Source organism: Perognathus longimembris, chromosome 18, assembly GCF_023159225.1.
Source record: "Perognathus longimembris pacificus isolate PPM17 chromosome 18, ASM2315922v1, whole genome shotgun sequence".
Classification (NCBI taxonomy): Eukaryota; Metazoa; Chordata; class Mammalia; order Rodentia; family Heteromyidae; genus Perognathus; species Perognathus longimembris.
In genome coordinates this window covers 17060377-17078453 of record NC_063178.1, presented here as the reverse complement: position 1 = coordinate 17078453, position 18077 = coordinate 17060377, and the positions used below count along the sequence as shown (strand labels likewise).

At 44.8% G+C, this 18077-nt stretch overlaps 1 protein-coding gene across 13 annotated transcripts in view; it reads right to left on the bottom strand.

Moving 5' to 3' along the window:
• Crem (cAMP responsive element modulator) overlaps window positions 1-18077 on the bottom strand; it is a 69251-nt gene that overhangs the window by 11215 nt on the left and 39959 nt on the right. For 7 of the 13 annotated variants that reach the window (XM_048367394.1, XM_048367395.1, XM_048367396.1 and 4 more), the window contains one exon: window positions 12926-13114. The exons of 1 other annotated variant lie outside the window; for it this stretch is intronic. In XM_048367394.1, coding sequence (XP_048223351.1) covers window positions 12926-13114 — 189 coding nt within the window. Of the gene's footprint in view, window positions 1-3067; window positions 3090-4750; window positions 4825-12925; window positions 13115-18077 lie in introns of those variants that run through there. 5 more of the 13 variants (XM_048367404.1, XM_048367406.1, XM_048367403.1 and 2 more) reach the window with 2 other exon arrangements.

Here is an 18077-nt window from a genome sequence, read left to right as displayed (position 1 = left end):
GCTCAAGGCTAGCACTCTGCCACTTGAGCCACAGCGCCACTTCCGGCTTTTTCTGCTTATGTGGTGCTGGGGAATCGAACCCAGGGCTTCATGAATGCTAGGTTCCCCACCCCTAATGGTGATTTTCTTCAACTATTTATCGAGATATTATAGTACTGAGCACATTAACTGCATAAAAATCTTTTTTATGTCCTGTGATCCTCCTGCTTCACCCTCGCTCGAGTGCTGATTACAAGTGTGTACTGTCACACCTGGAAAATAACACTTCTGTACAGAGATTTCCATTTTACTGTATAGCATGAATCTTAACACAGACCTCAAGAGCAACAAAGGTAAGTTAGTAATGACAGTGAGGGGAGGTGGCTTTCTCCCAGCTCCAGTTAGCTACTGTCATACTACTTACCTTGTTTCTTCCATTCTTTTTCTCTCTCTGTCACACCAGTGTTCCTAATGCCCATATTAGGCCCAATGTTTTCCCATGCTCTCAAAAAATTTCCCTTCCCCAGTGCTCAATTTTTGCCTAGGAATATTAAGTAATCCTATATAAAATGACTATTATCTTTACTGGTTCACCATACAATTACCTAGCACATAGATCACATAGAACTAGGTCATTAAACATTTTTGTTTGACTTTACTGATACATAACTGACAAGTAAAAACTGTACACATTCTAGGTATGGGATGCGATCCTTTGACTTTTGTCTTAGTCAGAAATAGGACATATATGAATTTATGAACTATGAGAAATATGTGATTCCTGAAATTTAATGCTGTTTTTTCTTTCTGTTTGTGGTACTGAGGAATCGAACCCAGGGCTTCACGCATGATAGGAAAGCACTCTACCACTAAGCCACATTCCCAGCCTTTAATGTTTTTAATACATAATGGCAAATAAATGCTCTGTTGTCCTATGAGAGTAATAATACATATTCCAGAAAAACACCATTTGGTTATTTAAAACAATGCTAATTTCTTCTTATATGTTTTGAAGCAATACCTAACATGCTACTGTAACTTATTTCATATTTAACATGAATTATTAATTTGTCGAGGTCGGGTGAGCTCCGAGAGTAATGCTTTAAGTAAGGTCTGAACCGAACCAGAGGGCCAGAAGACCCCCAACTGGCTCAGTACATGCTGCCTTTGGTCTTGTTCTGGTACTAGGGCTTGAACTCAGGGCCATGAGCTCTTGCTTGGTTTTTCCACTGCTCTATCACTTAAGCCACACCTCTACTTCCAGTTTTTTGGTGGTTAATTGAATTAGGTGAGAATTTCTTCCATTTGTCTGCTTTTAACCAAGATCTGAGGATCTCAGCCTCCTGAGTAGCCATGCGGCCTTTGTAAGCCTAGAAGCCTCCTTTTTCCACTCTGGTCTGCACGTGGATACAAACGCATGCCACCCCCCCACCCCCCCCACCCCCCGCGAGAGCCAGAAGATGCAAGAAGCAGGTAAAGTTCTTCTTCAGCTCGGTGTCTTCAGTGGCCCCTCATCCTGTAACCTCTATGTACTGCTTCTTGTGTATCACAATCTGCTAGTTTCTGTGACAGCTCTTTAACTTATATATATGCTACTATAGAACCTTAGGTGATTTCTTACTTGAATACTTGCATAAGTCAAATACAAAGTATTACAACAATTTTATTAGGCAACATATTCATATAAACAAATAAAACAAGGCAAAGTAAAATACATATCATAAATACTACATGTTTTCAGAAGCAGTAGAGAAACCATATAATAGCCATTTTCAGTGTTATCCTTCATAGAGTTTTAAGGTTTTATTGACACTTCAGGTAGGTAAGTGATGCATTTCTAATTTCAACATAGGTATAACTTTACATGCTAATAACTTGAAAAGTTAAAACCTCATCAAAACTATTCCTTTACGCCAAATTTTCCAAACACAATCAATTGGCAAACGTTCCTCTCACAGAGTGGGATTCACCTTTGCTCTCGCCCATGAAACCAAGACACTATTTTCCCCATCTAAACAATGGCAAGGCTTGTTTTTAATAATTCCAAAATCCAGCTTGGCTATAACTTACCTTAAAAGACTCAGTCAAGAAATTATGTTCCTGGGGCTGGGAATATGGCCTAGTGGCAAGAGTGCTTGCTTCTTATACATGAAGCCCTGGGTTCGATTCCCCAGCACCACATATATGGAAAACGGCCAGAAGGGGCTCTGTGGCTCAAGTGGCAGAGTGCTAGCCTTGAGCAAAAAGAAGCCAGGGACAGTGCTCAGGCCCTGAGTACAAGGCCCAGGACTGGCCAAAAAAAAAAAAAAAAAAAACACAGAAATTATATTCCTAACACAATTAACTTATGCACTAAGAAATTTCTACTAAAAATTTAAAATTATATCAAAAGAATCAATAATACAGTCCTATGAAGTACAGATATTCACTTTTTATACTTGATTCTATGATCTTATAAACCAATGCTGCTAAATCTTTCCTAGGCCAAGCATTTAATACAGGAAGGCTGATAGGGATAGATGCGGGGGAGGGGTGATGGAAGAGTGACAAGATTCAGTGTATTCATAAATTGCCATGCTGAACTGGAACCCTTCTGTACAACTAAAGATAATTTTAAAATATTAAAAAAGGACTGATCTACATGTATGGTAGAAATCTTCAGACTAAGTTGTTGGCCATTAATGTGTCATAAAATCAATTTTGGGGTCAAGATTAGCCATGTTTTAACAACAAAAATTTAAAAAGAAATAGCAGCAGGTTCAGGTGGCTTATGCTGATAATCCGAGCTACTCAGGGGCTGACACTTGAGGACTGAGGCTAGCTAGGGCAGTAAAGTCCTTAACCTCCAGTTAATCAGCAATGATCCCCAGTTAATCAGCAAAAAATTACTGAATGGAGATGTGGTAGAGCATCTATCTTGAGCAATATAAGATAAGGTGAAGTGTTGTGAGTGTAAGCCCCAATACTAGCAAAAAAAAAACCAAACAAGTAAAATATAGGATGGCAAAGTAGCAATATTACATTTGAAACTTGTTTAATATACAGCACACGTGCATGCATACACACACACACACACACACACATTCACCTGTGCCATGATATCATAATGTAGGTCATGGCCAAAAGCTTGCTAGCCATTGATCTTTGCCAATCCTGAAAATCCAAAGGCCTGGCTCTGAAAGCTTCTCTACTAAACCTTTGGTAACTTCCTTGAATTATGTACTGCGTTGGCTCTTAAAAATAAAGGAAATGAAAGTTACTTCTCATTTTCAAATAGCTTTTCAAATAGCACTGGTTCTGTGAGGACTAAACACAGTTAAAAAAATCATTACAGAACACACAATCAGGTCTTGTGAAATAATGCCCTAAAGTGACATTTCTCTTTCTCTCTTTTTTGCCAGTCCTGGGCCTTGGACTCTGGGCCCGAGCACTGTCCCTGGCTTCTTTTTGCTCACGGCTAGCACTCTGCCACCCCAACACCACTTCTGGCCTTTTCTGTTCATGTGATGCTGGGGAATCGAACCCAGGGCTCCACACATGCCAGGCTGAAGCACTCTACCGTTAAGCGACATTCCCAGCCCCAGTTTAACTGACATTTCTAAGTTTCAGTATTTTATGAACATTTTAACTTGGAAAGGGAAGTCATGGGTGGGAAGCATTACTGACAAAATACATTATGAAGAGGCATAAAACGGTTGCTTAGTTACCAAACCACTGTTAAGATTCTCCTGAAGCACTCATGTTTACACATATTCAATATTCAACTCCACCGGGTTACGATATTCCCTTTATGCTTGGCAGGTCAAATGGTGGACAGGAATCAAAAAACTTTAGCTTCAAAGGAAGACAAAACCAAACTATTTAAAAAATAAACACGGAAGAAGGAAACTCTGCGCAAAGTGCCTGAGAATTCGGGGGACGTGCACTTTGGGTCGTTTTACGTTCACTTGCATTTCATGATGAGTGAGTCCTTGGGGGCTTCTGCAATGTATGCCCCCCAACTTCACGGAAGCCTCCCCCCCAGCCCGGTGGGGCGCGCCAGTGCGGGGCGGGGGGTCGGAGCCCGGCCGGGGCCGGGGCCGGGGCCGGGGCCGTGCCCATTCCAGGCCACAGTGTGGCCACCGCGCTCGGGTCAGGGTCAGGGCCGCGCACCGGGGGACGGCGCACTCCCGGGACGGGGCGCTGGGGGGCGCCGGGGAGCCCTGCGCGTCCGCGCGGGCCGGGCGGGAAGGAACTGACTCACTCGCGGCCCGACTCGCGGCCGGCTGACGTCAACGGGCCGCGCTCGCCCGCTTCCCCGCGGAGCCGGGTTCCCGGAAGCGCGGTGACGTCAGCGCGGGGAGCGGGGAGCGGGGGAGCCGCGCCGCCCGGGGGCCGGGGCCGGGGCCGGGGGGCGCCCGCGGGCGGCGCGCTCGCTCGCACGCGCGCACGCTCCCTCGCACGCGCGCACGCTCCCTCGCACGCGCGCGCGCGCCCCGGCCCGGCGCTCACCCGGAGCGCGCTCAACTTGCAACAGGTGGCCGGGGGCCGGAGCGCGTGCGGGTCTCCCCGCGGCCGAGCGGCCCGGGGGCCGGAGCCGGAGGAGGAGGCGGGCGGGGAGGGGGGAGAGGGGCTCCGCGACGGCCGGGCGAGCGAGCGCCCCGCACCGGAGCGGCGTGCGCACACCCGCGCGCGCGCGCACACACACGCACACACACGCGCGCACCCCGGAAAGAGACTTCCCAACTCCGGGGCGGCCCGGCCCCCGCGGCCCCGCCCGGGGCGCCCTCACCTGTCTCGTCGCCGGTGACGGCCATGGCGGGCTTGGGCATGCGGAGCGCCCTGCTCGCCCCGACGCGGCGCCGCGCCGACTGCGCCCGCCGGCCAGCATGGGCCCGGGCGGGCGGGCGGGGCGCGCGCGTCACCGCGACGTCACCGCCGCGTCACCGGCCCGGCGCTGCCGTCAGCGGGCGGTCACGGCCGGGGCCCCGCGGCGCCGGCCCCGCCCCGCCCCCGGTCGTCGGGACTGGGCCACCGCGGGCCACCGCGGGCGGGGCGAACCCAACCGTCTCCGGGGAAGGGAGGGGGGGAGCGGGGAATGCACGGAGACTGCCCGCGACCCCCACAATCACACCCCCCACATACACACACCCCACCCCACAATCTCACACACCCACACCACACCCCACAATCACACCCCACATACACACACCCCCACCCCACAATCACACCCACCCACACCACACCCCACAATCACACACCACACCCCACAATCACACACCCACCCCACAATCACACACCCCACATACACACACCCCACCCCACAATCAGACACACCCACACAATCACACACCCCACATACACACACCCCACCCCACAATCTCACACACCCACACCACACCCCACAATCACACCCCACATACACACCCCACCCCACAATCACACACCCCACCCCACAATCAGACACACCCACACAATCACACACCCCACATACACACACCCCACCCCACAATCACACACCCAGACACACCCACACAATCACACACCCCACATACACACACTCCACCCCACAACCTCACACACCCACACCACACCCCACAATCACACACCCCACATACACACACTCCACCCCACAATCAGACACACCCACACAATCACACACCCCACATACACACACCCCACCCCACAATCTCACACACCCACACCACACCCCACAATCACACACCCCACATACACACACCCCACCCCACAATCAGACACACCCACACAATCACACCCCACATACACACACCCCACCCCACAATCACACCCAGACACACCACACCCCACAATCACACACCCCACATACACCCCACAATCACACACCCCACATACACCCCACCCCACAATCACGCACACCCACACCACACAATCACACCCCACATACACACACCCCACCCCACAATCTCACACACCCACACCACACCCCACAATCACACACCCCACATACACACACCCCACCCCACAATCACACACACCCAGACACACCCACACCACACCCCACAATCACTACACACACCCACACCCCAGAATCACACCTCCACACACCCCACCCCACAATCTCACACCACACCCCACAATCTCACACACCCAGACACACCCACACCACACATCCCCCACATACCCCACAATCACATACACACAACACACCCCACAATCACACACACCCCACATACACCCACCACAATCACACCACACACCCCACTCACCCAGACACCCACACCACACATACCCCACAATCACACACAGCACACCCCACAATCACTACACACACCCACACACAACACATACCCCATTATCACACATACACAACACACCCCCCACACGTCCCAGAACCACCCACTCCCCCCACACACCCAAACACACACCCGTCCCCCCCCCACAACCCAGATACACACCCCTCTCGCTCCGCCAGGAGATGCAGCTGTTGCCCCATTCCATTTGGAGGAAGTAAATACCGAAACTTCCGCGACCATGACTTCCCATCAAGGGAACCTGCTGAACCCCGGCCCTGGGGGCTCCCCAACACAGCAACTCGGGACTCGGCCGAACACAGAATGTCATCAGCTTTTAGTCCCTTAAAAAAATCCATAAAGAAATCACAGTTGCTACTCATTTTGTTGTTGCTGCCCGTCCTGGGGCTTGAACTCCGGGCCTGGGCGCGGCCCCTGAGCTTTTGTGCTCAAAGCGAGCGCTCTGCCATTTGAGCCACAGCTCCATTTCCAACTTTTGGGTAGGTAATTGGAGATGGGAGTCTCACAGACTTTCCTGCCTGGGCTGGCTTTGAACTGTGAATCTCAGCTCTCAGCTTCCTGAGTAGCTAGCTAGCATTACAGATGTGAGGTACTGGCACCTGGCTCATAATTTTTTTTTAAGTGTCAAATTTCTTAAGGAAGGTTCAGCATGTAAAGCGCTGAATCATTACCAAAAATTTAACAATAACAAGGTTAAATAAAACATTGGTAAATGTTCTAGGGTATGCCACATCACAGCCTACATATACATACATAAATACATACAAATAAATTTTTTTTCTTTTTTGCTATGGCAAAAAATGGTACGCGGCTGAACCTTTTTATCAGTGGGTTGTACAAAGCCCATGTTCTGGTATGGCTAGAATTCGATCTGACCTTATATCAGGGAACATCCTGCATCCTCCAATAAAGGCAAAGACCTTACATTCTGTTGCATGCGAGGGGACAGGTGAGAGAGTCCCATTTCCCGAGTCCCTGCCAAGGGCCTGGGATTCACACTGAAAATATCCTGAGTAAATAAGAAAGCTGGGGGTCAACCTTCTCCTTGGCCTAGGCCTCAACCCTGTTCAGGGGGCTCCATCAAAGACTTTCATCCCAGCCATGTCTAAAAATTTGGGCCTAAGCTTATTAGTTAATTTTAAACTTCAGAAAATACAACTTGCCCTCAATGTTTATTTGCTTGTTTTTGCGTGTGTGTGTGTGTGTGCTGGTCCTGGGGCTTGAACTTAGGGCCTATGCTCTCTCCCTCAGCTTTCGTGCTCAAGGCTAGGACTCTACCACTTGAGCCACAAAGGTGACTTATTTGTTCAGTTGATTACTGTTACTTAACTAGTTAAACTCAGTCCATCAGCATATGTAACTTACTGTTTTACACAGGAAGACTATCACTTGTATGCCGTACGTGTTTGTTTTCTGGACGTTTATTATATGCTAAGGATGTTGCTAGGTACTAAGGCTCACAGTCTAAACAGAACTTGTGACAAAACTCTAGACAGGTCAAAGAGATCCACAGTAAATTTCATACTTTACCTAGGAATCTGACGGAAAGGTCTCCTGGAGGAAGTGTCAGACTAGACGAAACCTGAGTGCTTACAAGTAGGGAAAGTGGCTGTCAGGAAGAAAGATAGGTAGGAAGGCCATGGACAGGGAAAAGGGATGGGCTGGCAGAGATTAGAGAAAGCGTTCCGTGGCAAAAGGAAAAGGAGGGGAGAGGTGAAGAAGCCAGCAGAGAAGCCAGGCCTGGATCAAACAGATTTGGCTACATTTAGGATTTGGGACTTTGTCTGCCATTCATGGAGGGGTTCTGCTCAGAGACTGACCCCATGCTAGCGAGTGAGTGTGTTTCTTCCCATCCAAACGTTGAAATCCTAACCCCAATGCCATGGCATTAGAAAGCTCTAGGTTGTGAGAATGAAGTGTCCAGCACAAAATCAGTGTTCACCTCCAGGAGCTCACTGGCCTCTGCTACCAGGTGAGGACACACAAGATGGCTGGCTGTGAACCAAGAAGTCCTCACCAGACATTGCTGCCTCAGTTTCCCAGCCTCCAAAACAGTATAAAGGTAAATGTGTGCTGTGCAAACAACCCAGTCTAAGGCATTTGGTTGTAGCACTTAGTAGATTAGGAACCGTGTTCAGATAAGTTTGTAATGTAGAAGGAGAAACGATGGTGGTAAAGACTTTTGTAAGAAACAGAGGCAGGGCTGGGAATGTGGCTTAGCGGTAGAGTGCTTGCTTACCTAGCCCTGGGTTTGATTCCTCAGTACCACATACACCGAAAAAGCCAGAAGTGGCACGGTGGCTCAAGTGATAAGAGTGCTAGCCTTGAGCACAAAGCAGCTCAGGGACAGTGCTCAAGCCCCCAGGACGAGAGAGAGAGAGAGAGAGAGAGAGAGAGAGAGAGAGAGAGAGAGAGAGAGAGAGAGAGAGAGAGAGAGAGAGAGAGAGAGAGAGAGAGAGAAAGAGGAGAGAGAGGAGAGAGAGAGGAACAGCAGCAGTTTCAGAGGAATGAATAAAGAGTCTAGTTGCAGGGTGAATACTTTTCAGTATATTACAACTACATGTGTTAACAGCATCAAGAACTTCAATGAAAGATGTTGCTCAATAGGGGGCTAGGGAGGGAAAAGAAAGAGTAACAGACCAGTGGGTTGGGCTAAAAAGGGTGAAAGACAACAAATACGGTCACAAAGTATGAGAATAGAACAAAAATTGAAATTTTATTAGGAAGTGGGGTTGAGTAATGGGAGGAGGAGAGATTGACTGGAATATATTATACACATTTGTGGGAAAATCACAATGAAAGCAACCTCTTTGCTTGTATAATTTTTTGTTTTGTGCTGATAGTAGGGCTTGAACGCAGGGCCTGGGCAGTCTCCCTTTGCTTTCTTACTCAAGGTTGGCTCTCTACCGCTTGAGCCACATGGGCTTCACGTTGGCTTGTTAGTTTAATTGGCGATAATAGTCTCATAGACTTTGCTACCAGGGCTGACTTCAGACCAGGATCCTCAGATCTCAGCCTTCTGAGTAGCTAGGATTACAGGTGTGAGTCACTAGTGTAAGCTAACAATGACAACACAGGTCTGGTTGCACTTTCAGAAATAGTTTCGCAAAACACTGAGTCAAGAAGAGAGCTGCTGCTGCCTCTAGCAGGGTTAAGAGCTTTGGGAAGCTGGGGGGGGGGAGCACTTCCTGCTGCAGGAGAGTGCAGATCACAGGATGACAGCCTGAACCAAGGAAGTGAGGGTTGGGGAGGGGGAGGGGCGCCAAGTCATAGAAGGTCACCCGGGGAGTGCTCCAGTGGAAAGAAGGCTCAAGATGCCATGCTGAAGACCGGTGCAGAAAAGGAGCAGAAAAGCAGAAGAAAAAGGGAGAATGTGGTATCAGGGAAGTGAAGAAAGCAGAGGTTTCCAGTGGTAAGTACTGTCAGGGCCAACTTGTCAGGATGAGAATTTAGAAATAGACATTGACCTTCTTTGAATTCAGAAAAGCAAGGTAAGAAAGCTCACTGATCTATGCTTAACAAGCCCAGCCACTACTGTAAAAAGAAAGGAAGAAAAGAGGAAAGGAAAGAAGAAAAACAAGCACAAGAGATAGGACGGGAAGACAATAAATGAAACATAATTATTTGTATATAGTATAAACATTTACATAGTATCACAGACTATTAATAATTGAGCATTTAACAAGGTATATAGATAAAAGATCAACTAAAGAAAACCATAATCCTATCTCTATACAGCATATAGACAGTGGAATGAAAAAGAAAAAATAAGCCTGGTAGAAGTGGCTCATGCCTGTAATCCTAGCTGCTCAGGAGGCTGAGATCTGAGGATCACAGTTCAAGGCCAGCCTGGGCAAGAAAGTCTGAGATTCTTATCTGCAATAAACTACTCAGAAAAAAAACAGATGCTGTGGCTCAAGTGGTAGAGCACTAGCCTTGAGCACAGAGAGGCTCAGGGACAGAGCCCAGGCCCTGAGTTGTAGCTCCAGGACCAGAAAAAAAAATAATAATTCAGAAGCAAACTAAGGGAAAAGGAAGGAGAATTAGTTCTATGCCACTGGTATATGAGAAAAATGAACAGTTCAGAATGAAGAATCCTGAGATACACCCAATATACATGAGGATCTATTTATTGTATACTTAAGATGTCCCATAAATGACTGGAGAAAAGACCATTAGTAGGCTCTCCAATTGTGAAGGGACAAAAATGGATTCCTACTTAATACTAAATGTAGAGGTGAGTCCCAGATGAATAAGCAACTCAGACTCTAAAATTCATATTAGACAAAATAGAAAAATAACCTTGTGATGTTGGAAAAAGAAAGAGTTCTCAAATTTAACCCCCAAAGCACAAAAGCTAGGTGTACATTATATACAAGATAGACATTACAAAGATAGGGCCTGGGAATGTGGCTTAGCGGTAGAGAGCTTGCCTAGCATGCATGAAGCCCTGGGTTTGATTCCTCAGCACCACATGAACAGAAAAAGCCAGAAGTGGTGTTGTGGCTCAAGTGGTGGAGTGCTAGCCTTGAGCAAAAAGAAGCCAGGGACAGTGCTCAGGCCCCGAGTCCAAGCCCCAGGACTGGTAAAACAAAACCAAAAACCCACAAAGATAGTCTTTGCTAGAATATCAAATTTGCGTATGATTTTTCTATGTAGAAGGAATGACATGAGAAGAAATCTGTTAAGAATTTCTTTAAGATTATTCATTGAGGCATGCCGGATTCATCATTGTAGGGAAAATATAACAAATGGTTCTCATTTTACAATGAAGGTAAACAATAATATGTTAAATTAAAACTCTTTTGTACAAACATCTGAAAACACTATTAATAAAAAAAGTATTGTGTGAATATTGTGAGTTTTTCTCCACAAATAATACTTGAGTTCTCCCACGTTTTTACTTATATTCCATTCTTTTCTATATATTTTCTATATTTCCAAATTATATGAATACAGTTACATTTTAAGAGATTCATCTATTACAATCTGCTTTATTCTGACCTTGCCAAGACTTTTGATCAAAAGCACTGCATTACACTACTTCAATTTGAGGTGAGGAACCTGGACATGGTATGACACTCCTATAATCCCAACACTGAGGTAAGAGGATTGTGAGTTCAAGATCAGCCTGAGCTACATAACAAGACCTTGACTGAAAAACCAAAAACAACAAATTCATGTGATGAATTCTAAGCAAATGTACCCAGAAGACTAGCCTGAAGTTAAAATACAGAATTTATTTACTAGGCATTGGTGGCTCACACCTTCAAAGCCAGCCATGGGCAGGTAAATCTGAAATACTCGTCTCCAATTAAGTAGCAAAAAGCCAGAAGTGCCTGTGCACTGGTGGTCCACGCCTGTAATCCTTGCTACTCAGGAGGCTGAAATCTGAGGACCATGGTTCTAAGCCAGCCTAGGCAGAAAAGTCCGTGAGGCTCTTATCTCCAATAAGCTACTTAGATGAAGCCAGAAGTGGTTCTGTATTTCTATGACTCAAGTGGTAGAGCCTTGAGCACAATGAGGCTCAGGGAGAGCGTCCAGGCTCTGAGTTCAAGCCCCAGGACCACCAGCAAAAAAAAAAAAAAAAAAAGCCAGAAGTGGAGGTATGGCTTAAATGACTGAGAAGTAGCCGTGAAAGCACAGGGCCTTGAGTCAAAGCTCTAGAAATGAAAGATAAAAACAAAAACAAAAAACACAGTCAGACTTTTAAAGTATTAAATCTATATGTTACAGTGAAGTTAAAACTATGTAACTCAAGTTTAACTGAGAGCTCAGGCTGGGTGCCAGCGACTCGTGCCTGTAATCTTCGCTACTCAGGAGGCTGAGATCTGAGTGAAGATCATGGTTCAAAGCCAGCCCAGCAGGAAGGGCTATGAGACTCATACCTCAGATCAACCACCAGAAAACTGCAAGGGGCGCGGTGGCCCAGCATGACAGAGCACTAGCCTTGAGCAAAAAGAAGTCAGGGACAGAACCCAGTTCAAGCCCATGACCAACCCCCCCCCCCCAAAAAAAATCTTAGTAATCTTAAAAGTTAGTAACCCCTAAAACTGAGGAAAGGCTGCCTACCAACAGTTTTATCTCGTAAGGGTGGAACTCTGGAACAGGTATCTTAAAATCTAATATGCTAAGAACAGTTTAAGAAAAACACAAGAGTTAGCATTTGTTCTCAGATGAGTTGTCCAGAAATTACACTTGAATGATAACATCCCGGGAAAAACCTACACTCAGGGTGTCAAGGACCAGGGCGTAGTTAAATCATCATAGAAATAAAAATGTATAATAATAGAAATAGCAGTACTGACGTTTTAATATCATTTACATTTTAAAATTTATAAAATTATTTTAAAATATATTTTTATTTATGTGATAATAAAAGAATAAGAATGTCAGGTGAAGCCCTCATGACCCCCCCCCACAAAGGATATTTACTTAACATAAAAATTTACTTATATCCCCAACTCTCTTTGTTCTATCATACTAAGAAATGAAAGTGATGTAACTTTAACCTGCTTAAAGTATTAAGCTATTTCTTCCTGTCACCTTTCAAAGTGTTTCTCCCTCACCCCCATCTACCTCCTGGATAGCTCCCCAAACTATGAAATTGCCACTGATAAGTGTAATATAATAATGCGTAGGTATTCTAAATGTATTAGATTAATAAAATATACCTTGAACAACAACCTGGCTGCCTGGGACAAAGAACTGCTGTGTGCCATCTGCAGATTGTGCTGCGTACTGTACAATGGTGGCGCCTGCCGGAGGAGCTCCTGAATTTGTCATGGCTAGGGCCTGCAGTCCCTGAACACCATCAGATCCTGGGTTAGAAATCTGGATAGCTCCACCTTGGGTTATAGCAACTTCAGAGGGAACAAAAGAAAGAAAGAAAAGAAACATTAGAGAAATTTGAGGGTCGTTTTAATAATCCCAGAGAACATACTCTGGGTCTGTGTATTTCTATTGCTTTTCATTCTCAAGTTATCCCTATTTTTCTATGCTGAATCAATCAGGAATATCAGCTTCTAAATGCTTGAGTCTACTTTCTATTAAAATCTCTGAAGTTCCTCGAGTTATGGAGTTCTCCATTGTGGCACGAATCCAATTAATTAAATCATTTTAGAGGAAGAGAGAGAAGACAGGCTGAGACAAAAGAGCCCAGCTTCTTCTGGTGTTCTCCAACTGCTCAAATGTTTTCAATTTTAATAAACAGCATTATTCTAATGCTTAAGAAGTGGTCAGGACTGGAAAGGTGGCTTAGTGGTAGAGTGCTTGCCTGACATACGTGAAGCCGTGGGTTTGATTCCTCAGCACCGCATATATAGAAAGAGCCAGAAGTGGTGCTGTGGCTCAAGTGGTAGAGTGCTAGCCTTGAGCAAGACGAAGCCAGGGACAGTGCTCAGGCCCTGAGTTCAAACCCCAGGACTGGCAAAAAAAAAGAAAAGAAAAGAAAAAGAAAAAAGAAATGGTCAAATTCCCATTGATCATCAACAATGTTTGCTCATTTCTTTAGCTAATTGATTTTATTTATCATCAAAGAAAATCAACAGTAAAGGCTCAGGACAGCGGGGCACAGCTGGCTCATGCCCATAATCCTAGTTACTCAGGAGGCTGAGATCTGAGGATTACAGTTAAAACCAGCTGGGTAGAAAAGTCCATGAAACTCTCATCTCCAATTAATCAGCCACAAACTAGAAGCAGGTGTGGCTCAAGTAGAGCGCCAGCCTTGAATAAAAAAGCTAAAGGACAATGCTAGTCCCTGAGTTCACACTCCAATACTGGTACAAAGTAAACCAACCAACAAACACAAACTGTGTGGCCTGATTATTTGCCTAGCATACAGAGGCCCTGGTTTCAATCCCCAGCGCTGGGGGGACAGGGGATGGACTCTAGTATTAACATACATTTGGGTTTTAAAGTTCGTGTCTGCAAAACTGTAACTTTTATCTCTCTTTTGACTATGTCAGGAGAATCCTGAAATATAAAATGTTAAGCTAGATAGAATCTTTCAAAGATAACCCTAATGAAAAAAAATCTGTGCTACAATATTTACTACTACAGCTAGTGGCAAAACTATGATGCAGAGTCCCACTAAATACCAAGATTATAGGTAGCTATGTTGAAAAGTTAATACACTAGCTGTCCTTTTAAATGAATTTTTTAAAATGTCACACATAGACAAGTAACTACTGGTTTAATTATTAACTTCTGCTTAACATAAGCAGTAATAAATAGCAATAGGGTGACCCTGTCTAAAAAATAACATAATAACTTGCTAACTAGACTTTAAAAAATGTAGCGTGAATAAACCTTACCATGAGTTTCAGTTCTTTGAACTAAGCTTCTAGTGGTTAACACAAAATGGTAGTTGACCTTTTTTGCCAGTCTTGGGGCTTGAACTCAGGGGCTTGGCACTGTCCCTGAGCTTCTTTGACCAAGGCTAGCAATCTACCACTTGAGCCACAGCGCTACTTTCAGCTTTTTCTGTTCTGAGGAATCGAACCCAGGGCTCCACGCATGCTAGGCAAGCGCTCTACCACTAAGCCCCATTCCCAGCCCTGGTGGTTGACATTTTTAAATGGACTAGACACAGATGGTCAATGACTGGCCACTGGTAGGATTAGCAGAAAGTTGAGTCAGCTACAGAATGTGCATGGCACTGAGGCTGAGAAACCCATATGTAAGAGATATTTATTAGACTCAGCTAGTGTCTGTGTTCTTCATACATTTTTTCCTAGTCCCATTTTTATTCTGAACACATTTTTAAAGTAGGTTACCTTCACAGTACAGGGCTCAAAGATTTCAGAGGTCTCAGGATTTAGCCCTCACAATTAAATGACTTGGGACAGATCTAATTTGTTCATTCTTTCTCCCTCCCTTCCTTCCTTCCCTCCCTCCCTGTCTTTTTCGTCATTTCTTTCTCTTTGTGCTGGTCCTGGGGCTTGAAATCGGAGCCCAGTGCTGTCCCTGAGCTTTTGGGCTCAAGGGTAGCACTCCATTTTCAGCTTTTTGGTAGTTAACTGGAGATAAAGAGATTCACAGATTTTCCTGTCTAGGCTGGCTTTGAACTGTGATCTTCAGATCTCAGACTCCTCATTAGCTAATTATAGGTATGAGCCATGGGCATCTAGCCTAATTTCGGTTTTTTTGTTTTTTGTTTTTTTTTTTGGCCAGTCCTGGGGCTTGGACTCAGGGCCTGAGCACTGTCCCTGGCTTCTTTTTTGCTCAAGGCTAGCACTCTGCCACTTGAGCCACAGCGCCACTTCTGGCCATTTTCTGTATATGTGGTGCTGGGGAATCGAACCCAGGGCCTCATGTATATGAGGCAGGCACTCCTACCACTAGGCCATATCCCCAGTCCCTAGCCTAATTTCTTAAAAGTATGAAAAACATACAAAGGATATTTGTCTCGAATCTTCATAGACAAAGATGAATTCTGTATATTGTTGTTTACTTACATTTGTATTTAGAGCTGACAATTAGTTTGCTATCCTAGTAAGTATACTGTGGAAAGCCAGGCACTGGTGACTCCTAGCTAATCAGGAGGTTGAGATCTGAGGATTGAGGTTCAAAACCAGCCGTGGCAGGCAAGTCCATGAGACTATTATCTCCAATTAACCACCAGAAGTGGCATTATGACTCAAGTGGTAGAGCACTAGCCTTGAGCTGAAGAGTTCAAGGACAGCACCAGACCCAGAGTTCAAGCTCCAAGACTGACAAAAATAAAAGTATACTGTATGTAGAAAGCACAGTCACAGGCAGAAGAGGCTACAATGTGCTAGGAACATAGTAGGCACTCAAGAAATAAAATGACTGAATGGCTATCATTTTTTCATGACAGAACATATTATAAACTATGACTTTAGAAGCATTAACTGAGATATAGCTTCAAATTCTAATTGCACCTTAAAATTTTTAGCACCTGTACAATTATTAGGCTTATGGAATAGTCATTAGAACTACAAAGTTTATGCTTTCTTTTTTCTTTGCATTCTTTCTTTAAAAGTTTTCTGCTGTTTTTTCAATAATTTTTCCAATAAGTTCCAACCAAAATTTGATTGCTTTCATACTATGAACATCTGGCATGCCAACAATCGATTTGTCTTATTGTTTTACTTTTTAGTGACGTCAACATATAGCTAGATATGGAAAAACCACTTTCTTTCTCTCTCTCTTTCACACCACACACACATACAGACACACACACCCCATAATGAGCCCGGTATAGGAGGAGAATTTTTAGTCTCCAGCTTCAGAATAACTTTTTTTTTTTAACTGACAGGGCCCTTGATTTTGGCATTATCAAGTGACAGAGGACCTTCTCATTCAAAATGTTATCTCAGTTGGACAAAGAATGCAAGATTAACCAATGCTTCAAGGATCCCAGAAAAAGGTTTTCTGTGTGCTATCTGCAGTCAAAGACTTGAATAGCACACTGCTTAGGTTTCAAATTATCAGAAGATTGCATAACTTGTTTTCAATAAATATAAAGCAAGAAAAAATAGTAAGAAAAAATAAGATTATCTGAATACAGGCACAGTTTCTTTTTTATTTATTGATTAATTGATTGTCAGTCCTGGGGACTGAACTCCAGGCCTGGGCACTGTCCCTGAGCTTCTTTTGCTCAAGGCTAGCACTCTGCCACTTGAGCCACAGCACCACTTCCGGCTTTTTCTGTTCATGTGGTACTGAGGAATCAAACCCAAAACTTCATGAATGCTAGGCAAGCACTCTGCTAATAAGCCACATTCCCAGCCCTACTTTCTATTTTAGCAGTTTTTAAACTTAGAATGGAAAATTCCAGCAATGTAAGAGTAAACAGAAGTTTTGTTACCTGCTATCTTCGTACTGTCTTCCCTCCCACCCATTTTTAGAACAAATAATGGATAATCTGGCCATTTTAAAATAAAATTGGGTATGAACCAAGGTTTGGGTGATGCATAAAAATCCAATACCTTTGTGTTTCCCCAGGAACCAAGGATTATTGGCACTTTCTTTAACAGTCAGGTGAAACAGAGTCATCAAGGTTTATATGTGTGACCAAGGAAGAGTCTACACAGCTCTATGAATATTGTTGTGACTCCAGCAAAAGATTCTTTTAACTTTGGGTATATACTTAACTTTACTCCTCTAGTATTATGCAAATTAAGTAGGTCCCTAAAATAATTAAAACTGAACAGCCTGATTACATAAATTACTAAATTCTACATCCATTTCCATTATTAGTTGATACTAGTCATCAGCTCACCATACTGGTAGGTAAAGGCTAGGTCTCTATTCCAACTGCTCTGAGAGCTAACAAAATTTAATATATCTTAAGTGTATCACTCAACCTATTGAATGTTGTACACAATGGCCTCAAGTTAAGAACAGTTTGTCTAACCAGGCGTGGGTAACATGCCACTGTAATCCCAGTACTTGGGAGGCTGAGGAAAGAGAATCTTGAGTTTGAATTGGGGTTCAAATGCAAGAACTTGTCTTAAACAAAAAGAAAAACCACAAAGGAAGGCTAAGTGCTGGTGGTTCACACCACTCAACCAGGGCAGGAAAGGTGGTGAAACTCCTATCTCCAATTAACCACCAGAAAACCGGAAGGGGAGCTGTGGCTCAAAGTGAAAGAGCACTAGCCTTGAACAAAAGAGGTCAGGGACAGTGCCCAGGCCTCAAGTTCAAGATCCATGACTAACACACAGCTCAGATCTCAGCCTCCTGAGTAGCTAGGATTACAGGCCTGCACCATCGGCACCTGGCCAGCCTAGCATTTTTTCTGGTTAATTGGAGATGGGATCTCAAGAACTTTTCTGCCCAGGCTGCCTTCAAATGGTA